This window comes from Prorops nasuta, unplaced genomic scaffold, assembly GCF_024137725.1.
Source record: "Prorops nasuta isolate Cenicafe-Biocafe unplaced genomic scaffold, Cenicafe_Pnas_1.2 PNAS00005, whole genome shotgun sequence".
NCBI classification, from domain to species: Eukaryota; Metazoa; Arthropoda; class Insecta; order Hymenoptera; family Bethylidae; genus Prorops; species Prorops nasuta.
In genome coordinates, this window is record NW_027116802.1 from 5,293,329 (window position 1) to 5,321,017 (window position 27,689).

The window sequence follows — 27,689 nt, forward strand, 5'->3', positions numbered from 1 at the left end:
GCCATGCATCTGAAAAGCACTCGTACCAGATTGAATTTTAATCAGCTATTGCTAATTTTAAAGTCAGATCGTTCTCGTTCTACTGTAGGACCGTAAAAAGGTATTCCAATATATATAACTCTTCGAAAGGCAAATATATAAAGGTTTTTGAGCAATCGTTGCATTGTAATAGGTTCAAACTGACAACTAGATAACGCAGAGTTATTTCATCAGAAGCTCTTTATTCAACCTTAATCTACAAATAGCTACGTTAAAAGTGCTGTATGCACAAAAACATATTTTTCTCAAGTTAAAAACAGGAGCTTAATCGGGTATTTAACTTTGATTCGTTTTTACAGCTACTTTTGGAGCATTACAATTTCAAAGCTTAATAAATTGTAGCTTTAAAAATCATATATACAACTAGGACACATTTCAAAAGTTAATGTTTCTCATCAGATTATTCTCTTTTATCATGGATGTTATTTAAAAATTACTATAATATTATATTTTCGAGTATTTTTGTTTCAAATCTGAATTGTTTTCTTATGGAAAGAGATGGGCCGGAAGTAATGCTATTGCCATTGGGCAATATTACTTTTTTTAATGTTAGACTGTATCGATACATCTATCAAATTGTTTCCAAGGAAATAATCAGTGGCGACAATATTGGTCTCCTCCCACCATTCTTTCTGGAATTCGTGAGTTAATAGTCGATTGACAGAGTCAGCCATCTGTCTTAGCCCACCGGAAGACGGATTGAAGATAATGTCCAACGGGCAAGCCGTTAATTCAGCCATGACTGCCCATAATGGATTTTGAGAGAACGAATTTCGAGAATTTCTGATTTTCTTGGGTCCCGTAATCACGTCCTTCAGGTACTGCAAGAGACCTTCCGCAGTTTGTTGGTCACCCCAAGCTTGGGTCATTGGCGGCCACATCCAATCATACTCTAAAAGTATATCAATTTTAAGCTCATAAAACTCGTCAAAAAGGTTAGAGTATTATTGGCGAGCATGAGAAATATGGGAGAACTTGGTGTTGTGATAAATCACTAAATAAGTGAGTTACGTACCACCCGCCGTTTGTTTGTCTCCATAACAAATTATTAAGCGGCTTCCTCCGGACCATATATCATTCAAAGTTGGTCCTAACCCTTCAACGCCCCTGTCTAGTTTGAGAATCAGATCTCCAAACTCTTGATGAAGCAAGTTTGCCAAACGCTTGTGCCGGCTCGGTCTGCCTTCGAAGCCCACGGGGAATCTTTGCAATTGGCAGACAAAAATATCCGTTTAAACCGATATCGATCGAAACTGGATTATTGATTATATTAAAGAGTGAAAAACTTTAAATGTGTTACCTATGAAAGTCCATGATGACCACCTCCCCTCTCGCGACATTCAGGAAACTGATCACATCATTTATGATGACCGAGAGAGGAGTGATGCGAATTACGTCATGGTTCACCCAAAATCTGTTTAAATGATCATTATCCTCTTCATCCTCTTCGATGACCGTGCCGTTTGGTATCGATGGATAGTAACCTACTCTGATATCGAGGTATCTTATTCCATGAACCAGCTGGGTCCAGACGTCCCGATCCTGCGTGAGTAGATGACGTTGAAAAGCATCCCTCCTGGTCAGATCTCCATGCTTGTAACATCCCGAATTGTGCGTACCAGGAATCATGAGACTTCCGATCGGTAGTCTTCCTAACTTATTTCTTTGTCAAAACAGAGACGAACGATGGTAAAGTGTAAGATAATCGCAAGACCGCGATAAAAGGATACGGGTACAATTCACACACATAATTATATAATACCTCAAGTCGTACATCCAAGTCGGCCAGATTCGTAGGCAGGCACTGCTCAGCAGGACGTCGTCCTTGTAAAGGCCGGCGTGATGCTTCAAACAATGTGGCCCGGGAAGCGTAGCGCCGTCCTTCGTGTCCCATCCTCCAGGAAGTGGAGGTCGTCCTACCGTGATATTCGTCCTGTAATATCCTCGTGGATATTCCAACGACGAAAGGATCAGATCCGGCTTTTGCGTTTTATCTAAAATTATTGCACGGTACCAGCGATATCCTATACTTTTCCCTACTCCTATTTAATGTATTCTCCGAGAGAAAAGAATAGTTATAATAATTCCTATAATACAGGGTGTGAAGAAAGAAATGATCAAGAGAAATTTCGAGATTTGCGCGTTTGCAATGTTGGGCGGAAAGCTGGAGTGTGAGAATTGCGAGCTATAGATGACTCGTAAAATCGGAAAATATGCAAAGCGTAGGAAATAAAAGTTATTACTGTGCGCTGGATCAGCAGCGAACACCTTGATAGTATCCGGATATTCCAAGTCGGATGCGCAGTCGATATCCCAATTTACTTCCAACTCGGCGTCTACGACTTTATCGCTAGCGGCGATCGGTCTCCACAGCGAGGAGACTGTTAGCCATACTTTTCCGCATTCGGTGCAGATCACTATAAAATTCATAGTCAATAATAAGTTTGCTGCGTGTCTTTGAGTGTAAAATCATTCTTCCCTCCTCTTTCGCTACTTACCAATTTTGCAATAAAAGTGAAGCAACAATATAAACACTCCTTTAAACATATCGATTCTCCAGCGATGATCGGCGATTTCAAGTAATAATATCTCTGACCCACGGTGTTTACAGCTGCAGTCGTTGATGCGTAAAGTTACATTGGTGAGTTTTTGAAAGTTGCTTCGCGGACAGATATAGGTGAAAATCCTCGGGAGGAGTTGTTGTAGAGAAGAGAAGAGAAGAGAAAACGATGTTTCGCCAACTGTGAGAGCTCCCGAATCAGCTATTGTGTAGCGCGAACGGCCATTCAGCGATAACCAGTTACGTATTGGCAATAATAATTAATGAAACGGTTGGAGCGATAAGGCTGCCATTACACGCGTAGGAAACGAGCGAGGGGTTCGCTGGATGGATAATTTGTGGTTTCAAGGTCAAACGCGCAAGGTTTGGGGAAAAGCGTGGATGATAACGTGCCGCGGGAGTCGGTTGGAGAACTGAGAACGAGGAGCCGAAGAGTCGGTAACCGGATCGGATTAATATAGAGAACCCACTCGCTCGCGGGATATTCGAGCATCACTTCCTCGGACACGTCAATTACTTAAGGGGGGAGGAGGGAGGACTGTTCTTCTCTCCCGCCGTAGTCACATTGCTTCCACGCTACCATCTCCACCTCCAGCTCCACCGGAGACCCCGCCACCGCCGCCGCCGCCACCGCCGCCGCCGCCGCCGTCGCCGTCGCTTGACCTGTCGCCGGCTTTAAACGCCACTTCCTGTGCGCGTACAGCTAGTACAGACCGTAGAGCACGCTTACGTTTACTACCGTTTAGCGAGAGGAGACAATCAGGGGAGGAGAGAAGAGAATCGAAACGCTGCAACCAACCGGGAATAAACTCGGCAGCATCCACAAATTATCACCCTCCCCTCTTTCATCTGCTCAACCTGCCTATACGCTCCGTATCAGGAAACAACGAATCATCAAAGCATACGTGAAATATTGAATTGTTTATCTTACCATGTGTCTCTCGATCATTACCTCGTAAACTTGACGATCGAATAAAGAGTTGGCTGCGATCGATTCAATCAAACAGATATACAATTTATTTACACTTACTTTCAAAGTACAAAGTATGGTACAAGAATGGGAAAGGAATTTTTACAAATAAACTTTCAAATAGAATAAATAAATTTCTCGAATACGCGATACTGACGATGGAACGAACACTCGTGTTTATGACTTTATAGGAATATTGTGCCCCTCTTTTCTCCAGTCGAGCGATTGTCCCCCTTTCCTTTAAATATTTTAATAAATAATATTATTTTGTCAGCTATTTTACAGGGTTCCGGTGTGCGTAGGTACAACGATATTCCATACGCGCTAAACTATCCATTCTTATATTTTATTATTCGGTTCCAATCGACGCATACAATATTGGAAGGGCAATGATACGACACTCGATTCGTTGAGGTAGATAATTTAATCAGTCTATATAAAAATGCTTTCTTGGCCGTTCGTGTTTCGATTTCAATTCAGCTCGGATTCCATGCCCTTAACGAACCGTCAAGAGGAAAGAGGCAAAGAATCTTATGATCCCTACTTTCAATACAATTAGTTGTTCCGGTGATAAATTAATACCAGCTTGCGCTACGTAAAAGAGCAATAGCTTTTTTTCTCTCCAGTAATACTTTTGCTGCAGTTAAAAATCAAGAATATTTTATTTACAGCGGAAGACAAACAAAAATAATCCACATTTTTTCATCGACAAAAAACGACTGGCTACTAATTGAAAATGATTGAAGAGTTCCTTGACTTTTTTCTCTCTGTATAATCGAAGAAATATATATTAACAAAATAATATTATTACGATCAACTAGAATGAAGATCTTTTGCCTGCTTTGCACGTTAATTTTAGAACGAGCTTGTTGACTCTGCAACAAAGGTCGTTCGAACGATATGAATACAAGTTTAATTACATTGCTTAGAAACTAAAATAAATTATAACATTATTCTAATCGTAAAGTAACATGTACACTTTGGGTCATATTCCGGAACTCGCATTTCCATAGGTATTCACCGATTAACCAATGAACACATAGAGAAGTTTAGTTCATTTGTAGTCTTTAAGGAAAGATAAAAACTTCCCCTCTGTTAGATTTGCATCTTGTACAGAAAAAAAAAAAAATAAAGCTCGGTTGAACAGTTATGTACAATGATTTTCGTCAAACCATACGTATTATAGTAAACTTATATGAAAAATACGAATAGAAATATAAGACAAACACAAATATAATAAGTATTCTTCACTGCACTGCATCAATAGTCTATTTCGCCCTAAAAATCTCGATTGATATTTTTTCTCGTCGTCATATACTTTCCCACCATACATCATTCGAGAGCCAATATTTGCGAGATTGAAAAAAAAAACAAACACAATTTTTGGTTTCTCAATTATTGTTAATTTTGAATCTTTTCGCTATTCGCTTAGCTTTTTCGTCCGAAATACTTAATTGCAAGAATACTAATTATCTCACCGTATATAAATAAGTAATATTGCTGCAATAACATAAAATTATATGAAAATAAATGAGGGACGAGCTATTGGTCGTCTCGCGTTTAATAGTAGGTCTATGGTTTAGAGTTGGTAAGCTTATGTGGACCACTTTATTGGAATATTGTGGTGAAGCGCGTAAAGCAAACAATACTGCCTCAGCGAGATTCGATTAGGTAACTGCTGTGATAATATCTGATTGAAATGTTCAGATTCGTCAGATCGACTTATCTACTCCTTCATCGAAACGCTCGATTATTAAAGAAGCGATCGAGTCTTTCGCCAAATTGTTTTCAACCTGAAGCCTTCGTTTAACGTTCGATGAGAAATGTTGTTTCTGCGAAAGATTAGCGACGCGGAGTACGCTTTATTTCGTGATCAATTGGCTTGCTGGGTCAAAAGATTGAGAAGCTCGTCATGGTCCATGCTGTTGAGGGTGTGAATGTCGATTCCAAGGGCATTGGCGACGCTCTTCATGTCCAGGCCGAAACTTTTGAGCAGCTCGATAAAATCCATCTCCTCCCCCGTGAACGGATTGTGTAGCTTTGGACAGCTGTGGTTGCATTGCGGCCAAGTACAGCGCTCGATCAGCCGGAACTGACAGCCCTGAACGCACTTACGTTTGCTCGATGCTATTACGGACCGTTGCGGCCTGGTGCCATTGAACATTGCTGTATTATTCATAACATTCCCTCCTTTCTTCGATCCCTTACGATGCCCTGAAACAGCCGTACCAATCCATCAATGCGATATCAAAGTTAGCTTCAACAAGTGTAGTCTATATATATATATATATATAGCTAATAGTCCCATACTTTGCACAGCGCTTTATCATTGGCACGCGATTGATGGGTATAGAAGCCAGTAGACTATTTTCTCTCATTTATATATATATATATATATATACATACATGGGAGAAAGGGTAGGGGAAGGGGTAAAGGAATTGTGAAAAGAAACAATGGCTGCTTACTCAAAGCACCAGCGGCCTTTCTACGCTCGTGTTTATCCTTCTTGACCTTTCCCTCCTTATTTCTTTCTCTCCTTCGGCCTCTGTGTTTTCTTCTCCGCTTTCTCTTGTTCCCCATATCAGGCGGTACGCCAAAGCTAGGTTTCTTGTGCTCGGCTTTTCCACCGTTGCTCGTTATGTCCGGCCGCGATTCCGTCATGGATCCATTCTTTCTTATCTTGCCACCTTCCTCCGTGGTTCGGTTGCTTTTCGTGGCGCCGGATCGCAACAATTTCCTCGGAAACTTTGCGCATGGTTGATTGGTCTCCACAATGGAGTGCGTACTGTGTAACGGAGAAAAATGTTTAGCACTACGGTAATCTGATGGTTTACTTTAGACGTGCGAGAGGGTATATATATATATATATTAGTTTCTCGATTGATTTGATATATCAATTTGTAGCATAGGTAAAGATGAGAGAAAAGAGAAAGTTTTTCAATGATTTTCAGCTGTAACGAAGAGGCGTACTTTTTGGGAGTAAAAAGGATGTGCCCGGTAGGAGGGGAAAGGGACAAACTCACTTGTTACGTTGATTTCCCAATGGCATTTGCTCCCAACAATGTAATGCCTGTGCCAAGGAAACATCGTCTATTTTAACCAGCTGCCAATCCCGCTTCGTCAGGACGCTATGACTAATGCAACTCGGGGCAAAGACCGCGGTAACATTTTCAAATGTCTGTCGCAGACTATCGCCCATTTTGTGAATGTAGTCCCACTGCTGCTTCGTTACTGGAGCCCCCACGTTGTCCGCGGACATTTGGGCCTCGTCGAAGAGCCATTGAAAAACGAAGAGGGGAGCTGCGCAGAGATTTTTTTATGGTGAACATTGGCCATTTTTACTTCATACTGATTCAAGATAAAAGCTAGAGTACCTTGAATTTTATAATTAAACTCATTACAAATCGATCGTTATCATTATAGCTAATTAATTTATGAAAGTATATGTATATGCAGTACACATTAATAGATGCTCTTACTCTTTGCAGAGTTTAATTATAATTTCTGACGGGCTAATTAATTGTGAAATCAATTAATTGGTGAATATTGCGCTAACCTGTGAGCGTAGGGTACAATCGGTAGCCAAAGTAACACCTCCAAGGTTCATTAGCATGTTTAGCTGCACAGCTCTCAGGCATCCTTGCTTTCCAGAATTCCATCCCTTTGTGAACGGCTTCAACGGGTGAAGGGCCAATAGGGGTATAGGGGGTTCTGTCTAGGAACCATCCAGAGTCGCACACACCACGTACGCCAATGTGTTTCAAGCCTATGAAAGCGATATTGTAATTATTAATGACAGGTGCAGAGGCACTGGTTCCAACAGTACCACAATATCCGTTGCTTTATGTTACCTATAAATAATACCCTGAACAATACTGCGGCTACAAGTAATAGCGTAATAAACGCACAAGACTGAATACACGTGTATCAAAATTCTATAGAGAAGCAAATTCAACGTTTCCGAAATTCTATGTCGAGCTATTGAAAATCCTGTTGTCCATCTATATTCTGCAATTACACGTACAGTTTCCAATGCAAATCATCGAGAAGATACATGTTATTTACCCAATTCGTCGTGAACCAGATTTTTAACACGATCCAGATTCAGCATGACTCCAGTTCCTCCCGCGCTGCTACCAGCTAGAAGTAACGAACTGGCGTTTTCAAGGCCGAGTGGTATGAGATCTCGCACGACTTGCATCACGATTTCCGAGCCCATGAAAGAGAATATATCGATCGGGGTTGCTCTGGTACCGCTCCAACTGTCGCTCGTGCAGTACGGAACGAATCTGTTGGGTGTAAATTAAACTAATTAGTGAGGCTGAAAATCAATATTTGGAGAGAAAACACTTACACGTGATTTGCGTTCCACCAGTATGGGTTCTCTTCGGGGTTTGTGGACAAAATGCCTCCGACTGTAATGGTAAGAGGTGGGATTAATTTTTTTTTATGTATATACTATTGGGCGTGTGGCTTTTATATCGGTGCTAAACTATAAGAGAAAAGAGAGAGAGAGAGAGAGAGAGAGTGCAAATTTCACGTTGGAAAAGATGAGACAGTGCGACTGTAGAAAAGTGTGTGAATGAGAGGGAGTAAAAAAGCTTACTGTCTCTGGTCTCGGGCCACTGGGTCGACGTCATGAGGTGTCTCAGTCGTAGCCACCTGTTCCGGCAAGTCTTGTAGTCGTAACAATACCAGCCGCCCTCCAAAAAGACGATCCATCTTTTGGAGCCGTGCGATTTTCGAAGGTAGAATCCAGCCTGGGATCCGTCGTTGCACGTGATCGAGCGGTTACTCAGGTAAACCTTCTTCAAGCCTCGTTGCTCCTCAAGGCCATACTTTTCCAGGATCTTGATGAGCTTCTGTATGGTGTTGCTCGGCATTCCCGGGGACGTGACGGACACCGTATTGGTAGGCGCCTCCTCGGCAATGGCGATCGTCGAGAGAAAACCAAGCAGACCCAACAAAATCTACAAGAGGACATGATCGACGATCAATAATTTGTATCGTACGTGTGTAACTACGGACATCCAGATAAAGCCTATTTTTCATCCGAGATAAAAGCGATAAAACGCGTTATATTAATTTTGCAATAAGAAGAAAATAAGGCGTTTTTTAAAGAAGAGAACGCGAAAGCTTTTAAGGGAGTGGAATGCAGGAGGCAGATAAGATAAGGATAAGAAATGATGGAAGAGAGCTACCAAGATCTCTTTTCGGTGATTTCTCTCTCTCTCTCTCTCTCTCTCTCTCTCTCTCTCTCTCTCTCTCCCCCTCTGCTTCCTTCGTGGTTTCTCGATTCGTCTTTCTTGTTCGCGCGTAAGGGCAACTACTTAGGATCAAGTTCCAGCTTCCAGGACGGTAGCCGGCGGCGGCGGAAACACCTCGGAAACAGAAGCTTGCTCGGTCTCGGTCCGAGATGAAAGAGAGCCGCCGCAAAGCCGAGGAGAAAGAGAAATGTTGTTGCGACGCAATTATGATCGTGCATAATGGCCACCACTGACGCTGGATTGCCTTATTCCGATTCTATACTATATAGCTATACCAGAAGATACCTACGTAGTACAAAGAAAGCTTCCCTCTTATTAGAAGCTAGCCATGGATAATTTCATTTTTTACTTTTCTAAATATCGAGGGAAAATCTTACCTCGCTATATTTTCTCCTAAATATATATATATATATATAGAGATGCATACACATACGAATTTCCCCATTTCGTTGAAATTCTATATTTTCTTCAATCATTTATAAATTTACACACATTTCTGGATGCATAATATTTTTAGACAAGAAAATTAGGTGGATAAATTTCAAATCCAATTGGCTAATAAAGAGTGGACGAATGCGGATGGCGCGTAATGCGCACTACGAGGTGTATTCCACGAGGACGAGAGTTTTTCACGCAAGAGCCAGAACCGATGTAGGATCGATCAATGGCGTCACAGGTTAAAGCGATTTCGAAAATCCGCATCGAATCGGGACTTTCGCGTAGGTCATAAATAAATTCACGAGTCCGATGGGGAGAGTCCGCTTTGCGTAACTACTTTATTATGCCGTAAATCAAGCGAGCGGGGACTACGTCCTGCGATTCTATTGGCGCCCGTCGAGGGTAGTTCCAGCCGGGGGAAGAAACGAAAAAAAAAAAACCAAGGCTCGGTATGGCTAATTATTTTGACGAAAAGCACCTTTCACCCACTCTCTATAGAGTACGAGAGAGAGAAATGGAATATTTTTCAAAGTTTCGTCAAATTTATAAAACAAATTTCCGCACGAATAATCAAACAATCCCCTCCAGCTTGAAATATCGATCGAGCTTGCTTTTTTATTTACATCTCCCCCCTTTGACCGGGTTTAGCTTTTAGCACACACCTTTGGCGTTTCGACGTGTACGTTAACAGTCGCTTTTAGCGAGCTTGTTTTAGAGATCGTGAAAGGCCACTATTCTTTCTCTTTTTCTCAGCCGGTGTTTTCTTTTTTGTTTCGGCCCTTCGGCGACCCTCTCGCTCTCGCTCTCCCACTCCGCCCGGCTCCCTTTTTCCCTCCGATGGACGCATTAGAGGGTGTTCTGGGCGTGAAGGTGTTCGTCATAATTTGCCATCCGGCAGATAATCCCCGTGACAAAGGCCGACAAAGCGAAGGCCGCTACCGCGCGCACAACAGTAACTGGCCGCGCGATCTATGGGGGCCTCTCCTCTCCTCTCCTCACCTCCAACCAACCAACCAACCATCCATCCAGCCCGCCCGCCAGCCAGCCAGCCAGCAGCAGGTGTAGATTAACCTCTCTCAGATCGAAAATCGATTTCAAACCGAAACCAAATCTCTCTCAATACCCAGCCATTTCCACGGCCGGCAGCTTCAAAATCAAGTCTCGACATTCGATTTGTCCCGGTTGGAAAAATTGTCAAGCTTTTTCCACGCTTCATTAGCCAGGATTCGTCTCAGCAGCGCAACATCCCTACCACTTTGCTCCTCGTGTCCTTGAGAAATTGATTTGACACGCGTTTATCCGAAATCCAAAATTACGCTTCCAATAAGGTCCTCGCCTTCCGCCAAGCCGAGAACCATTCGAAATAGGATAATAATTTCTCGAGGGAATTTCAAACCTGCGCGGTAATCTTCTTACACCCGAAACCCGATTTTCCCGAAAAATACCCTCCGCCGCTTATATAAATGTAACGATCAACGTTTCGCTTAAATTTACGCGGAAAAAACAGTAATCTTCTTATTGCAATTGGTACAAATAATCTATATGATTATATATGAATAACAAGAAAATATTTGCCGGGAGCATGAAATTTACGTCGGATTATATCGATCGAGATTCGATGACGGAATGAGAACAATGTGAAAACAACGTTAATTTACGCAATTAGCGTTACGGTATCGTGCGGATATTGCAGAGAGCGACGCAGGTGCAAATCTTGAATAGTCGAAGCCGATACGGGAGATGCTCGAAATGATCAGCCGGCTCTCTCGCTTTGAACCGCGAGCGCATTGTTCGCGTGCCTATTTACAGTTACGAATCTGAGAAATTTATCAGGCCTGCAGACAAAGCTGCGGTTCGGCAAATAAAAGGGTAGAAAAAAAAGGCAGAAATTTCTGCGAAATATTTGGCTAATTTTAGGAAAAGGCAAATTCTGAAAAAGGGATTGCGGGTAAGGGGTGGGGGTAGGAATGGAGGGTTTTCAGGGAGACTGGATTTCCCGGAGCGACTATGTATATATGTACGACATGCAGTGGTAGTTGGTGGTGCGTGGCATTCCACCGATGCGGTTGTACGCGAATACACGAAGGGTACGGAGGCGAAAAGAGGTTAAAAATAGCCGAGGAACGGTCGGTACCTTTGACGCCGAGCCGCGTAGCAACTCGTTGATCGTTCGCATCGCATTTCGTCGTGTCCGGATGTTGATGATGATGGTGAGAGACCAGGATGGTCTCGTTATCATTACGAGGCCTAAGAAACACCCCCCCCCTCCCTCCACCCCACTCTTTACCCTTTACCATCCCTCTCTCCCTCGCTTTCCTTTGATTCGCACGCGCGAGTAGACATCGGCCAACACGCAAAGCCCCGGATTACCATAAACGCCCGCGTGTCACGCCTAAAGCTCTTTTCTTTTCTTTTCTCTTCTCCGCTCCTCTCCTCTCTCTCTCTCTCTCTCTCTCTCTCACTCCCACTGTACCAGCCTACCTGGCTGCCTCCGGCTCTCTCTCCCTTTCATTTCGTTCTACTCCACTTTGCCAGCTCTTCTTCTTCTTCTCCTTCTTCTTCTTCTTATTTCCACGACCGAACTTACCACGAGCTTTCGTGCGTAATGCGTCCCAAGTTCCTAACGAGTAAAATACGATCGCTTTCAGGATTCACGCAAATAAGCCCCACCCCTCCCTCATTCTCCTCGACCAATTAAAATATTGCTCGCGTGGAAATTTTGAAAAGACGACAGGTTTATGTCGCTTCTAATAGATAAATATAACTATAATACATACTATATGTATATATAATGGGGTAGTCGATGATAAGGTCTGATTAATCGACTGATTTTTGCGCCGATGTATTAAAATATGAGGGAGACGCGTGTAGTGGATAATTTATGGCAAGATTCCGAGGAAAAACGAAAGAGTTGAGTAGGAACTATAAGTGGTAGTTAAAGAGAGAAGAAGAAGAAGAAGGAAGAGAGAGCAGGTGGCAAGATAGGATTCGCCAGAGAATTAAGGCGCAGAGCGGCGAGTCAAAGAGATTTTCTCCCCATCCCGTTGCGCGGCGGGGTCCCCTCGGCCTAACAAGGGCTGAAATATGACTGCCTTGCCCTGCCTTGCCGCTTCTCTTTCTCCTCCTCCTCCTCCTCCTCCTCCTCTTCCTCCTCTTCCTCCTCCTTCTCTCCTACTCGACTCACCGTTCTCCCTTTACCGCTCTTTTACCTTGCCACACTTCCCACTCTTTACTTCACCGAACTCCGTGTACTCGCCGTGTGCCCACAACACCACTCGAGCCCCAGCCAAGGAAAACTCAAGCTGAGACTATCCTTTCCCAAATAATTTATTCTTCGGTCCTACCATCGATTCCTATATATATATATATATCACTGTAGCAATTTCAGTCATAGACTCTGTATCCTCTTTCGCAGAGATTTATAAAAAATCTCCTGCACCTGACAAATCCATCCTCCCGACTTTTGACACTCGAGAAATCTTATTCTATCCATGAATAAAAAAACCCGATGAAATTCGTGTTCCTTCCAAGATAAAGAAGCGAGGATGTTTCATTTCTCCGGAAGATTTTACCATTAGCAAATAGTATTTTGGGTTGGTAGCGTTGGCGAGCGTAACGAAAGGCTCTCGAGGTACAGCGGCAGTTGGGCTGATTGTAGTTTTTGACGCATATGGTTATGGTTGGCAATTGCAGTGACGTTGGTGGTAGTAAAGTCGGCGGATGGTGGTGATGGTAATGGTAGCGGTGGTCCATCGGAGTAAATATATTGGATAGTGGTAGGTTGGATTGGTGGCGGTGTCTTCCGCTCTCTACTTGAGCCGCTTGAGCCGCGTGCCCGCTCGCTCGTTCACGCCCGAGGTGCGCCTTTGATGTGCCGCCTACACCACGTTCGTGCTAACTTTTCTCTCCTTCCATCACCGAGGGAAGAATGGCAGAGAAAGGACGGAGGCTGGATTCGCGCGATACTTTGAATTTTCCTGGACATTTTCATTGGCCACAATTCCATAGAAGCTCGAGTCGTAGGTACGTGTGCCACTCGCGCAAAAGGACTAACGGAATTTCCCGATGAAATCTCATTTGGAAGAGGTCGTTCCGTAAAACAAACACAGAAGAGGGAGGCTTGGTGGCTGATGCCTAGTGGGCCTAGTGGCTGTAAAGGGGAGCTCCGTAGCTGCATCATTAGGCCGAAAGCGAGCGACCGCCGATGCTATACGTACACACAAAGATTCTTTTGATTAGAGACAGGAGGGTTGCGGCGGTGCTTTAGGTTTCGGTTACCTGGATCTCCTCTTTCCAACCTCGGCAAATTTGCGATCGGTTAGCGTTCGGCCTCGGCGCGCGTGTATTTGCTTAGGCTTATAGTCCTCTTTCTCTCTCTCCTCCGTGTTAATAGGAGGGCTGCAGCAATACTATCAGCATATCTCAGCCCTCCTATGAGGGTCGTCCTGGAGCTTTATTATCACTCCACTCGTCCTTCGAAGGCTTTTTCCTCGGTTCCTCCGATCTGCCAGGGTATAAGTATATGGCTATATATACGTGTATAGAGTATCTATGAACGTGCTGCCACGCGAGGCGTGCGAGGAGAGCAAGAGAGAGAGAGAGAGAGAGAGAGAGAGAGAGAGAGAAGAGGAACGGCGCGTACGTTGGACCGTGAACGTTTGATCTCACCGCCAAGCCAGATCGGCAAAAGGCCTTTTTCTGCGGGCCAAGCTTCAAGCCGGTCTCAAAGACTTGACTGATGACTCGCCGCCATGACCGAGACTGCTAGTCGTTGCTTACTATATACACGCGTGGAAAGCATGCGGGATCCCTCGAGCCAACGCCGCTAGTCACACTGTCTCCTCTTCCTACTCTTTATCCTCCTCCAACTCCAACTCCAACTCCTTCTTCTTCTTCTTCTTCACATTTTCTCCATCTCTCTCTCTCTCTCTCTCTCTCTCTCTGGACTGCGTTAGACGCGTGCCCATCCACCCTACTTGAAGATACGCACGCGTTCCACAACGCTTTCGATCGTCTCGCAGCTTTTGCGCGCGCGACTCCATCGCTATGTGGTTCGTTGTTCCTGTCTCCATTGGCATCTCCCTTATCCATAATTCACGCGACATCCTAATTATCTCGCTCGAATGTCAATTCGATAGCGATCGATCGAATCATAGGTCTTTCTCATATATTAACGTACGGCCATATAGAAAACAAGTTACTGTCGAGGATGGTAAGGCTGTGTGCGCGCGCGTGTGTGTGTGTGTGTGTTTGCTGCGGGTCAGCTAGGCAGAGTTGCGACGGTGGCTGCTGTAGGCTGTGTAGGATATACGAGGAGGAAGAGAAGCGTTGTTCTCAACTGGCCATTCGGAGGGGATGGCTCGGAGAAGAGGAACTGTCGGCTCCTTTGAAGTCGGTCGGTACCGTGTGTAATTAGGCCGCCGACCCCCACCCCGTCCTCGGTCTCTGATCTCGCCGCGCTGTGTCGCTAATTGCTCACCGCCCCACGTCGTCGTCCTCTTCTTCTTCTTCTTCTTCTTCTTCCTCCTCCACTTCTCTCCATCCATCTCTCTTTCTTCTTCTCTAAACTCGAGAGACGCTACCACCTTCCTCATTCTTATCATCAGCCTTATCAAACGTTTCTAACCACGCGTCCCTTTCCGTATACGCCAAATCTTCACCAGCATTATTCCTATAGTTAAGGTTCTTCGGGAAAATGTCCTAATAAATATAATCGTCGCTATAGAGGTTCGTGGGGTGGAGCGGTAAAAGCAGGAGTGTGGCAGCAGAGGAGAGGATTCTGAATCGATGACGGAAAGTATTTGTGGCGCGCGAGATCAGAGGCGGAATCCCGACGTAAACAGGCTTAAGCTGTAATTCCGGATCTCTCCTTCCCCCCACTCTTCCTCGCCTCCTCGCAGACCCTGATTTGCCGTCTTTCTCTCTTGGCAAAATACTTGTTGCTCCTTCGATTTGACTTGGACCATACGGACCGTTTAAAATCAATTTATTCTCATTAACGAGCCGAAAATGGTGCCAAGGGGTATTCGGGTGAACATCGCGTGCCGTTAACCCTCCTCTTCTTTTTACGCTAAACAATCATGGAAGTCGAGCAGAATCCTTTCTCTTATCCTAATTGATAATTGGCTCATCGTTTAATTCACTCTCGACCATCGGATTCTCCCCGATAGGACTCGAATCACGTTCTATTTGCAACATCATTCGTACCGTTTGTGCTAATTTTGTCTACCTCGGGCTTTTAATCGCTTCGTCCTTCTGGTGTATCAATATTCGAGGCAAAGGGAAAATTTGTCCCCGCTGATACGTACTACGTCGCCATTGGGCGGAAAATATTGCGATAAACATTTCTGGTGGATCAAAGAAGACCGAGTGATTGCTTTAGAGGCAATAAATTGCGGATGGAAATTTAATAAATTTCCACGAGAGGGCGTGGAGTCTGAGAGGAATGCTCGAACGATTGTTTTGACGATTACGAGTTCTTTCTCGGTGCGAGTATTTATGTTTATTATAATTAGAGAAAGGGAGTTAATTGGTAGGGAATGATAAAGAGTTTCGTAGAAGGACAAAATTGAATAACGCTCAAGCAGTTTTGGAATCAGTTTAGCCAAAGTTCAAAGGGCCTTGCTAAGTCGTACTTAAAAGTTAAAGCGGACACGGGATGAGCTGTTGCTAGTAAAGCAGTGGCAAGCGATGCGAAGGATAGAAGATGAAAAGAGGAAAGTACAACAACAGAAGTCGAGAAAGTCGAGGCAAGAGATGATCAAAGAGCTTAGCATCCGTATAACTATTCCTCATCCACCATCCTTCCCCAATGGTATTACTTTGCTTTACTTACAGATGTAATATATCTGTCTCCCTTTCTGCAATTATAGCATATACGTACGCGAATCTACCGTCCTACAACGAAAATAGACCGTCTCTATCTAGAAAATCGAATACGCGCGAGGCTCGTAAATAAAAAAGACTTACCATTAGTAAATCGGTCCTCATCTTGGTAAAATCTTTCTTTCGAGTCCGATGCCAAGAGTCTCGCAGGATTTTCGATGGATTGTTTTCAATAGGTATTTCGCGTTCAACGCTTTTCAGTCATCTTCTTGGATGGAAAGCCATGGGTGGGCCGAATCCTTGGTTCACAATCGCGTTTTGACGGAACGTTCGGTGGTTTTCGCGAGTTACATTTTTGAGGAGTGTGGCCATTCGTCGATTGGGAGTAGAGTGTAGAATTGTGGGGAGGTAATAAGAGGGAGGAGCAGAGACTGGGTGGAAGGACACGTGGTAAGTTAGCGTTGAAAAAGAGTAGCGCGAAGAGTCACCCTCTGAGCGTACGTCCCGGTTGACGGTTCGCAGCGCACTGCCACTTTCTGCGGCGGCCGCTTCCTCTTCTTCTCCTTCTTCCTTCTTCGACACACCCTTCTTACTCTTCTGCCAACTCCCCCCCTCTCTCCCTCCATCTCATCGCGACGAGAACGAGCGAGGAGAGCCCCGAGAGTCCCGACGTACCCGCGTAGTAAATCCGTAAGCCCCCCGAACCGAAAGAGCCACACGAGTCACGAGGCTTCATACGCGCACGTGCCGGATCGCTGTTTCTTGACCACTACGAACCCATGCAGCAACGACAACCAACCGCCGTTCGACAGAGACACCCCGCTCCCCCCACCCCCTTCGTCACCACCTCATCCTCTCGCTTCTTTCTCAACTTTTTCTCCCTCGACTCTCTCTCTCTCTCTCTCTCTCTGTTCTCACCCTTTCCTTCCTTCTTTTTACCCTTTTACATTATATATGATTCAATCGTGGAAAACTCGCTAGATGTGCATTGTTATTTTTAAAGAGCACCCAGCGCACACAGGGAGAATCTCGCACGCTACTCATTTTACCACATAAATCCTTGTCAGTGCAGGCTGCTTTGCATACCGACAATTACCTTTTAGCGCAATTTGCAATCTACTCGACGACGCATTACCGCTGATTGCGTAATCACCCTTCAGAAGGAAGAGATCATTTGTTTTCATAGATTTTTTGTCACTCGCAGACGACCATCTGAATTTATGCCAAATTTCGTAGGTGGCAATTGTAAGCTCGTTACTCTTGAAAATGCCTTCCGTGCGTGAGAGTCGGATGGTTAAAAATGTTTGTAATAAATGTTAACCGAACATATAATGCAAAATTACGTTTAAAGAGGCAAATCATTTTAGCTACGAAATAAATAAAGGTCGACAGAATTTAACACGCGTATAGCAATTCTGATTACATTCGTGTAAAAATATAGCATAAGCCGCGCTCTGCGCGTTTTAGCAATATGCAAGTATGTCTGGTCAATGTTTAAAGTGCATAATACCAATGTATGTGGTGGAAAAATTGTTGTTGGCGAGATTGGATTGATGGTTGTGCACGGTGGAAAAGCGAGCATGTTGTTCCATGTGTTTTGGCGAAGGTGGGAAAGATGAGAGGGAAGAAAAAGGGGGAAAAAAAGGAAAAGGAGGAGGAAGGAAGAAGGGAGGATGGGATAAAAAGGAGGAGAGAGAGAGGAGAGATTCGAAAAACGGGTTTAGAGTGCCGCGGGTGCTGCCGGGTGCGTTGTAGTTTATCGTTGGAATCGTGTAGCACGTTACGGTACACCGCGATCATTAGCAGCTAGAAACCGCCTGGCCGGCGGGAAGGCCTCACTGCACGATACTCTCTTTGATATCCGCTCACCGTACCGCGCGACGTACGGTTACGCTTCTGGCCGATTCAGGGAACTTGTCCGTGTAAACGTGCATGTGTACCATGCACCCTTCCTCTCGCTCGCTCTCTCCCTTTGGAATAAAGGGGGACCCGCACAGTGCACTCTGCAGTCGCGCGCAAGCAACGCAACACCGAGAAAGAGAGCTGCGAGAACTGCGAGAAGCCGCTGCTCAGGCCATGCCGTTGTGCAGTCTGCTCGCTACACGTACTCATCATCGATTCGAGAAAATAACTTTCCTCTTTTCTTCTTCCTCTTCTCCATGCCTCCCCACTCCCCCCTCTCCCACGCCCATCACCTAGTTCTCTCTCTCCCCCTCTCCCTGCCTCTTTTTCTTCTTTGATCGGCGCCTTTTAACCGACCGATACCGGCTCCGAGTCCGACCTACACACAGATATAAATCGACGTGTCAATTATGCCAGCGCGCCTTATTAAAAAACCACCTAAATTACTCCCATGTGGAAGCAACTCATAATTTTTATTAACTGCCTCTGATAATGAATTTTTTAACGAGTTCTATCCATTACCACTATAGAGGAGACTCTCTGGATCTTCGAAATGCCGCATTTTATTTCGGAAATCCAGTGTTATATGACCAATTAGCATAATGTCGCATTATAATAGCGGATAATCTTCTTTAGTCGGAGGATTTCAGTGTGAGAAATTGAGAGAGGCTTTTTATATTGATTTACGGCATTGTTGTCGTTGCCTTATTCTTTCTTCGAGGGATTATTTTCTGCATTGGGATTTTCCCGGATGGGGGTGGTGAGGGGCTGAGGGGAAAAATGAGGAGCGATCCGATTAAGTTGGCTCGTTATTCGAAAATCGCAATACAAGGCGGTACCGGGCAATTTGACACCCGTCGGAGAAACAGGGAAAAGAAGACGAGAAACGGGCAAAGTGGGTTGGGTGGGGGGGGGGGGGGGGGGGGGCTGAGTGGGAAAGAAAGCAAGAGAGAGCGAGAGAGATCTGGCAATGGCGTCGTGCCAGGTGTAGTAGCTGTGACGCGGCGCGTAGTGGGGGGGGGGGGGACTATCTCGGAGGGCAGTCGGCACCTTTCATCCCCCCTTCTAGTCAGCGTCGCTCACTTTTATCTCCTTTTTTTCTCTTCCACCCTCCTTCTCCGTTGTTCGATAATGCTTCTCTCGCCGTCGCACACCGCAGTCAAACGAACGTTTTCGCATTACGATCAACGCTCGCGTAATCTCGCGGTTAAGCCTTTGATTCGGTTCTAAAGGACAAAAAAGGTGGGATAGAAAAAAGCGAGGCAATGAGACGGAGAGCAATAGCGCTATAGCGGAAATATAAGGAGGAGATAGAGGCGCGCGCGCGCGGAGGGAGAGTGCAGGTTGTGGGTGGAGGGGTCGGGGGGAAGAGCAATCGAGGAAACGAGAGATTGTTAAAGTTCGTCGGTCTAATCGTAGAATGAGCGAGTATTTGTCAGGAGAGTAAGGTCCGTCGAGTGATTGATATCCAGGCCCGAATGGGAAAGGGAAAAGGGGGAAGGGGGTAAACGCGCGGAGGAGGAAGTGGCCAGTCGGTCGGTCCGGCTTTTTCCTTTACCTTTGCGGGATAGAGATGAATGCGCGGACTAAAAAATGAAGAAGCCGTAACATCTGGGTGCTGGGGCTACCGAGATACCACCGAGAGCATGGAGGAAGCGGTCGAGTTTGTTGGTTGATGGCAAAGAGGGAGGGGGGGGGGGGGGGTAGGAGGAAAAGACTGGTTGGATTTAAAGGAAAGTAGAAAAAAGGAGGTGAGGTTGTGGGAGAAAGGGGGAGAAGGGAAAATAGAAAATAGAAAAGGAGAGGGAATTATACATCCGAGAGATGGAAAGACTAATGAGAGCATAGCGGCCGTGAGTGAGTGCAGGAGGAGAGGAGAGATCGGTTTAGCGAAGCGCGTGAGGAAGACAGGTGCTGGGGCTGGTCGTGGCTGTCGGCACTTTTGATGTTAGCCACGCGGGGCATACGCAACGTCGCTCGATGCGTATGTCGCCTTCCAATCGGCGATCGAACGACGTGGATGCACCGAGTCCCTTGGCATATCCTGCCGACGACGCCCACTTCCCTTCCACTGCTCTCTTCTCCCCCCAAAGAAGATCTAGGAGGACTCTCCAGCGGGCAATGGAAATCTCTGCGGAGGTCCAGAAAAGCCACTTGAATTCGGTTCGGCTCGGTTTACCTCGGCTACGCTCGCTTTTCCTTGCCTCTCGGCTAAAACCCCGTAGCACAGAATCACGCCGGACTACTATTATGTAAACATCAACTTGGCTTTCATCTTACCGCCCATCCCCACCACGACTCCAAATCCCCCTCTTCGACCCACTATTATTCGTTACTCAATTGGATTTCCATCGATTTTATCCAACTATAAAACACTTACTCTTCAATTCGATAATAATTAATTGATTATATAATTTTTTACTCGCGTATATATATTCTGTAACTTATCTCAAAAACTTTCGCAAAAGCGTCATAAATTTATCGTTTTACCCAGTCGTTCGTCAAATACTTAGATTTGAAGTTTCACGAGAATATGTGCTACAGTCTGGAGTTGTACGAATGAAGATCGCTAGAAATCACTCTCAGTAAGCTATACAAATCTGTGCACTATATACAAGTAAGAGGTTTTATTTGTAAAAATTCAAGATGACTTTCATACGACCTTTCAAGGTCAAATTAATGGCATCAACATACACATTCCTCTCGATACCTGCATATAATTCCTACAGCACACTCTCTTCGCTATCTTAGCTTTTAATACCAGACAATCAAGATCGTGCATTGAAATGGGTCACTCTTGTGTACGTACTCTCACCCCCCTTCTCCTGCTCGAAAGACAGAAAATTTAGCGATCCAGGAAAAGCCTCGAAGGGGGCCAAAGTTATATTCGAGGATAGATTACTTTGGACACTTTATTGGTGCACGCGAATACATATACATAGGTTAACAAGTACATATGTTCATTGAGTTAATTGCGTATCGTCGGTGCTTTCGTGGTGTTTACATTCTTTTCACGTAAACTATGGGTATAGTTGGACGTAATGGCCGTTGCTTTGGTACTTGGGATGAAATTAAGCATTTTTAAATGTGCCGCTTGATCGTGATAGCCGCTGTTCGATGTGTGCGAGGGCAAAGAAGTTATTCGATCGTTTGCCTTGTTGCGTGTACGTGTAAATGTGTAAGAAATGGGAAGAAAGTTATGGCGCAGCGCGACCACCGGCGCCGACGAATCCTTCTAATTATTATTCCCGCGCGGTTCTGTCTGATTATACGTACGCATATTTTCTTTGGCACCATCCGCGGACGGCTTTAATGCTCGCAATCGCTTTCGATATTACAGGGACGCCGCTGAATAAATATCGCTAATGTTTTTCGGTACCCTTTTCGCGAAAACGATTCGCCAGGTCCATAAGCCCCTTCTTTATTGTTATTACACGATAGCGAGGCTGCAGGAGGCGACGCTTCGGTTGGGCCGCCGCTGCGGCGCACTCGATAAATTAACGTTATGCCCAATGATGCCTAGAAATTATTTTCTTAGAGAAGAGGGAGGGGGGGGGGGGGATCTACCCCTTCTTTCACGAGAGAAGAGAGTCGAGTAAAAGCCGTGTACAGGCGATCCTTAGCTTCCCCGATCCTTACCTCATCGTCCCGTTGCGTCGGTGAGCGAGAGCGGGATCGTCCAATAATCGAGAACGAATCGCTGAAGAAAGTTTCCATTAGGATGGTCCGATTCGGAAGAAAGCTCATTGGCCAGCTCTAGTCGGCGCGGAGAGTGGATTGTCCCGTTAGCACAATGGGAACAATGCGTCTAGATTTACTCGGAGATAAGTGCACGAGACGATACACGTGTCTGTAACACGTATCTCTCTCGTATCTCGCCTTACCTTTTGATCGGCTGATAAGCCTTCCTACGTAATGAGATCACCGATGCGATCGCGATTAGACGTCTCCTCTTCTCTCGTGGCAAACCTCTCCGATCTCTTCTCCCACTCCCCCCCCCCCCCTCCCAATGGCCTTTGAATCACCGCCGAAAGTGCAAATTAATGCTACACCAGGACTCCGAGCGCCTCTCTCCTTTTTCTTCCTTCTTTTCGGACAGCTTCAGAATTTTTCTCAAAAACAAAATCAAATTAAACGTAATCAGTCGGGTGGAAGACGAGGGCGAAGCGTGGGGAGGGACCGAGAGAGAGTGAGAGAGAGTGAGAGAGAGAGAGAGAGAGAGAGAGAGAGAGAGAGAGAGAGAGAGAGAAAAGGAAGAGTTTTGAGATGGCTTTTCGTTGAACTGGAAAGCCATAAATCCTGTTGCGGAGAGGTAAAATGTGGAATATTTATATTTGTGTTTGTTCGCGCGTATCTGGTCTCGTGGTAGGAGAGAGCGGTGCTCGGAGCGCGATAAAAAGAAAAGGGGAGAAAGAGAGAAGAAAAGCGAAACGGAGTAAGGTAGTTCACAATGCCGGTCACATGTCACCATCCCTTTGAACTCTGCCGCCAGGCTGTTTCTTCTAAACACTCCAGTACATCCTTTACCATGACTAGCCAATGTAGTACGCGTCGCACGCTCGATTTCGGATCTTATCGTTTATGTTTGTTCAATGGCGGCTGATTTCAAACCAGAACCAGCTAAGCTGCCAACAGGTTGCTCCCCCCTCTCCGTCCCACTACTTTTTTTTTGCTCACTCCATCCATACAAAAATTCTCCACAGCCTCCTCCATATATACACGCGCATCCAATAATCTCATAATTTTCCATGGTAGGTATATACATATATATATATATACGCGCATGCTCCAAAGTAAATATTATTACGCACGCATGGGTTTTTTTCATCGTGTCCCCCGGTGGTGGTTGCGGATTATCGTCAGCTGAGTCGAGTAGCTAGGAGATCGCTATGGAAATGGTTGGAATGATCGCGCGCGAGAGGCCTATATAGCTATATATATACATATGTGTGTCTCGCGTGTTTCCCAAGATGGGGTCCTTGCGGAGATCGAACCGAGCTGCAACACGCACGAAGAAACAAACAAGCTGGCGGGCAAGTTTGCTTTGCCGAGGTGAGGTGACTCGGAGAATATGCGCGACGACGATCGATCGTTCCGATTGACTCGCTGACTGACAAAAAGCGCGTAATCGTATACGCCGAGTCGAGCGATGATCGGCAAGTGCGCCGCGGGCTTAATTAGCCGTCGCAGCGCGAAAGCTTCTCTTTGATCGCTGCCCGATTGCCTCATCTGTTTCCCCGCCGACCTTCTTCTTATTGCCACTGTATGTGAAAGTGCTCATCGCTAATTCGTCGAAGCTGCTGCTGCTGTCAGAATCCCAATACTTCTCCAGCAAGCCTTATAGCAATAGCGCCAAATAATCTCCATTATTTTTTCCCTAATTGGCATTTTCACCACGTATATATACCCGCAGCTACAGCAATTTCCACTCTAATCACTTGCACGTGTTTACCGTCTGCACTCGAGAAAATCGTCTGGCTATATTGTCTGCCACCTGATAATCGCAACCCCCCCTCCTTCCCCTTCCCAACCCACCGATCTTACATCCAATCCTCTTAACTCCTTAAACAGCTCTACTCCCGAACCATTAGACATTTTTCTCATCGATATTCCTCCTAGGAATCCTTCCACCGTCCGACGATTTATACCATGTTCTACTTGATAAAATGAAATTCACCCATTACAAGCAAATAGCTTCGAGCTGCTATCCTCACGATTTCGTCGAGAGTATCACTCTATTAAAACTGACTGTTCAATCTCGAAGCTGTTGTAGCTGAGAAAGATGCTGGGGGATAATCGTGACAGTTTCATGGAGATTTAGGGGGCGTTATTCGTAGGCTTATCGCTCTCTATATGCATGTATAATATCGTTTTGATTTTTAATCGCTACCGAATTGATGTGCGCTGGATGATCCTTTGATATATATATATACATATCCAATTAATGGGGATTTTTAGTTGGATGGATCGATAAAGATGATACAAGGCTGTTTTTAAGTGGGCGTTAAGACAGGAAGGAAGGTTTGGGAGGCTGATGGGAATGAGAGTGTCATTCTCCAACGGCTAGATCATTGGTATTTGTCGGTTCGTCAGATGCTCCGACAAAATTCGTCCGAAGGCATTTGCATTCGCGGACACTAAATCGGTGGCCGTGTTGGGAAGAAGAGGTCGTTAAGCGGCACTTATTAATGACGGAGATTTAGAGACTGAGATAAACCGATAGCCGAAACGTCGGCATGTAGCGGCTATTTGAAAAAGGCAAAAAAGGGGGGGGGGCAGCAGGAAGATAGATAGAGAGAGAGAGAGAGAGTGAGTGAGAGGGAGAGGGAGAGGGGGGGGTGAAAGATTTAAGTAACGCGCAGGAACGCAACGCGGTTACCAAGGTGTCTTGAGAATGTCGAAAGAAATCAAGCGACATCCGTAAATAAACTTAACCCTTTTTTTTCAATTAAATGAAAAAGAAATCGTCAATGGAATCGCGCGTATCCAGGAAATTTAGGAGAATTTATACGGTGGGCGGATCAACGATTCATCGTGAAAGATTGCGGAATAATCCGACGACAAGGGGGGCTTGTGCGTTGAAACTTATAAGAGCCGATATTTGCCGCCTGATAGGGAGAACTAATTTCTAAGACGTGTTCGACCTGATTGAAGTTTCTGTTGTACGCGGTTTCCGCAGCTGCTGCTTCTAATTAATGATCCTTATTGCTGCATATGCGGCGACAATACAAAATTACAGCTCGCTCCAATATTGATCATTATTTCGATTATTACTTTGCGTATTAATAAATTGCATATATATATATATTTAAGTCTCTTCCATGTTTATAGCTTTTAAACACAGGAAACTATAATAAAGCTGCGAGGAATGTTGTGGAAAATATCAGAGAGCTTAAAAATTTAATCGTCAAGGTGCGCAGATTTGGTAAAGTAAAAAATAGTTTACAGGGAAAAGGCAAAAATTCGTTCTGCGGCTAGCACGAAACGAGATTAAACGGCTGCCCGGGCGTTTAACGATTCGGTTAAAGAGGAAAAGCAAATCGTACGTGGTGCTAAAAAAGGTCACTCGTGTACTTTGTACACTCGGTTCTCGATTCCCCACCGAGAGTCGAGGGAAAAACTCTAACTCTGAGTAAAGCGCGGAAACTGAATTAAAATGATAATTTACACATGGAGAGAGTTTTGCAAACGAATCACGTGGAAATGTATAGAAAAATAACATCGAGGGAACACGAGGATGATGAATCGCTTGGAAAGCTGGGAAATTGGTACTGGCAGGGATTAGTGGAAAAACGAAGGGGAAATCGGAGCTTTTGGTTAGAGGCAAGCTTGGATCGTGCGCGCATGAGTAATGAGAGAAATATTTGGAAGCGCATTATATCGTAGTGCTGTTAAAAAATAATAAGAGGAGGAGGAACGGAAAAATGGACTTTTAGTCTCGTCCATCGAAAACGCGTGAGTGTTGCAGCATGGGGCGGTAGTTGGTTGGTTATTCGTCTAGCAGCGCGTTTAACGATCGCGCGTGATTCCGTGCAGCGCGCGGACGACGGTGGTGGCGGCGGCGGGCGTCGGCTTAAAAGTTGGCCGCGCCGCCGAAGGAAGCGTCCCGCTGCGATAGTCTGGGCCTCCTTAACAAGGCAGCGCCGATACCATCGTGAGTTGGTTCGTCGGATGGTCCCCGGTTTCTCCCCCCCCCCCACCCTCTCCTCTCGTTTCCTCCTCCGATCTCCACCCCCCCCCCCCCTCCCGCGAGAGCCACCTACGCGTTTGCGTTTGCCGCTGGATTCCCGTGGCGACATCCAACGTCCCCGCGCGCGGCCAATGCGACGCTCTATTCTCTCGAGAGCTTCCATTCGATCCTTCCACTCCGTACGCCACCTTCGGAGTTGTTCGAGGAACACCCATGCGGATCGCAGGGCTCTCCGCTGTCAATATATGCATATACCGCACAGTCGAATCCCCCGACAGTCCGAAGGCGAATCTCTTCCAAGCTAACACCCAGGTGGTCCCTATATACGAGTCCCTATATGACCAAACGTTGACGCGCGCGCTACGTAATTTCCTATTTTCACACGTAAGTATATGTATAAGCGTGCGTGCGGGCGGTTCTGCAGTTTTCGGTAGGGAGAGTCGTCGTAGCGCTCGAAGCAGGAGGAAAGGAAAAAGTGACAAGTCCATTGGGAATTCGGCGGACCCGTTGAGATGCCTCGATAGATAAATGGCCCTGGCTCGATGGCTCTTCCTTAAAGGGTAAAGTCGGAGCTCCTATTGGCAAGGAAAGAAGAGGCCGAGGAGAGGAGGGGCGCGGATTATAAATGAGAGACCTGGAGGAATCAGAGTTAGATCAGTGTGTCGGCTTCTACGTAGAACGAAAGTAATTAATTAAGAAGATCCTGTCTTCAATAAATTCACTCGTCCCATTCCTTTTTGCTCTATTCCAGCATTTATTGCTGCCAATTATTCAAATCTAATTTCACGTGAATTATGATACGCTTTAAATCTTTCTCGATATTTTGCTACATTGATTTTTTATGTATCCGTTATACCTTCCCCCCTCTCAGTCGAGAATAAAATCATCCTGCGAATGGAAATATATGTCCGTAGGGGGAGATACGCGCGCGAGGAACAAAGGAAGGGAGAAGGGTATATGTATATAAATATGGTATATATTTTCGTGAATGAAAAATAGAAGAAGAAACCAGTTGTAAAAGTAAGGATACGTTGAAATAAGAGAAAACAAGTTGGATAATGTATTAAAGGAATCAGAGCTGGTCAGTCTTTCGAACGAAAGAATATAATTAATTAGGAAAGATCCGCCATCAATAAACTTAACGGGGCTATTCTTTATTACCTTCCTCAAGCAGTTTGCTATTTGATGGATGATTTATGCTCTACCGTTGTGTGCATTCTTATATTGAGAAATCAGGAGGGGTTTTTGGCGGTTGTTGAAAGGGATCTGGAAAATGTGGTATGAGCCAAGTGAATGAGGAGGATTCTATATATATATATATCTGATGTGTTTATAGTATATACTCTTAGGGGGAAGGGATGAAGATAAGGAGCGGGAGAGGGGGTGGGGGTAAAAGGATGAAAATTAGTATATAGGGTGAGTGTCGGTGTGCGTCTATCGGTCTATCAGTCTATCGGTGTTTTTGGTCGTTTGGTCGGCGGCAAGAGGCACAGACAGGGAATAAAGGTGGAGGGAAGGAGGCGAGGAGACGAGGAGGCAGGCCTGGGGAGTTGAAGTTGACGGTGTCGGCTCGCAAAGAGGATACACGACTGATCCCTCTCCTGCTGGTAAACGCGCCAGGAATGCCTGAAGCACGGCCGACTGGAACCTCCAGAGCGCGGGCCAGCCCCGTGACAGCTCTTATCGCTCAAGGATCGCTCTTAACTTTTGTCGGTACACAGTTATGGCCTCCTTTGAGTAATGGAACTCCACCGAAATCAATTTCAATTTCTATGAGTCTGCCTAGCAAAATCGGCCGCCGCGCGCTTCTCTGAATAACCATTCAATCTTTTTTATACCTCCCCCCACCCCCCTCTCGCCCCTGAGCAGAACGAGCGAGCGCTCGCGCGGCATACTCTCCAGTCCTCATCTTCGGGTTCTCTCATCCTCGTATTCCAGATCAGTCGTATTATTCTGTTCCTCGATCCGCTCGACCAAATTTTCATCCATTTCCATAA

At 45.4% G+C, this 27,689-nt stretch overlaps 2 protein-coding genes across 2 annotated transcripts; both read right to left on the reverse strand.

Moving 5' to 3' along the window:
* Positions 1-184: 184 nt before the first annotated feature.
* On the reverse strand, positions 185-3,111 carry LOC136773325 (uncharacterized). Its single transcript, XM_066726908.1, has 6 exons — positions 2,538-3,111; positions 2,283-2,456; positions 1,802-2,033; positions 1,340-1,702; positions 1,055-1,242; positions 185-931 (listed from the first exon to the last, which is right to left on the reverse strand). The coding sequence occupies exons 1-6, from the start codon at positions 2,584-2,586 to the stop codon at positions 555-557; spliced, it is 1,383 nt and encodes a 460-aa protein (XP_066583005.1). The 5' UTR covers positions 2,587-3,111; the 3' UTR covers positions 185-554.
* A 2,133-nt stretch (positions 3,112-5,244) lies between these two features.
* Notum (palmitoleoyl-protein carboxylesterase notum) lies at positions 5,245-16,605 on the reverse strand. Its single transcript, XM_066727164.1, has 8 exons — positions 16,245-16,605; positions 8,177-8,540; positions 7,925-7,985; positions 7,636-7,859; positions 7,127-7,336; positions 6,594-6,870; positions 6,036-6,355; positions 5,245-5,783 (listed from the first exon to the last, which is right to left on the reverse strand). Exons 1-8 carry the CDS (start codon positions 16,263-16,265, stop codon positions 5,443-5,445), a joined length of 1,818 nt encoding a protein of 605 aa, XP_066583261.1. The 5' UTR covers positions 16,266-16,605; the 3' UTR covers positions 5,245-5,442.
* Positions 16,606-27,689: the final 11,084 nt, after the last annotated feature.

What these genes read in the sequence shown, in the direction of transcription:
- LOC136773325 (XM_066726908.1), bottom strand. Translation starts at nt 2,586, where the DNA reads ATGTTTAAAGGAGTGTTTATATTGTTGCTTCACTTTTATTGCAAAATT. An exon ending in GTCATCATGGACTTTCATAG is followed by an intron (nt 1,243 to 1,339) that starts GTAACACATTTA and finishes CCAATTGCAAAG; the next exon opens with ATTCCCCGTGGGCTTCGAAG. An exon ending in AGACAAACAAACGGCGGGTG is followed by an intron (nt 932 to 1,054) that starts GTACGTAACTCA and finishes ATATACTTTTAG; the next exon opens with AGTATGATTGGATGTGGCCG.
- Notum (XM_066727164.1), bottom strand. Translation starts at nt 16,265, where the DNA reads ATGAGGACCGATTTACTAATG. An exon ending in TGAGGACCGATTTACTAATG is followed by an intron (nt 8,541 to 16,244) that starts GTAAGTCTTTTT and finishes GTCCTCTTGTAG; the next exon opens with ATTTTGTTGGGTCTGCTTGG. An exon ending in TGGTGGAACGCAAATCACGT is followed by an intron (nt 7,860 to 7,924) that starts GTAAGTGTTTTC and finishes TACACCCAACAG; the next exon opens with ATTCGTTCCGTACTGCACGA.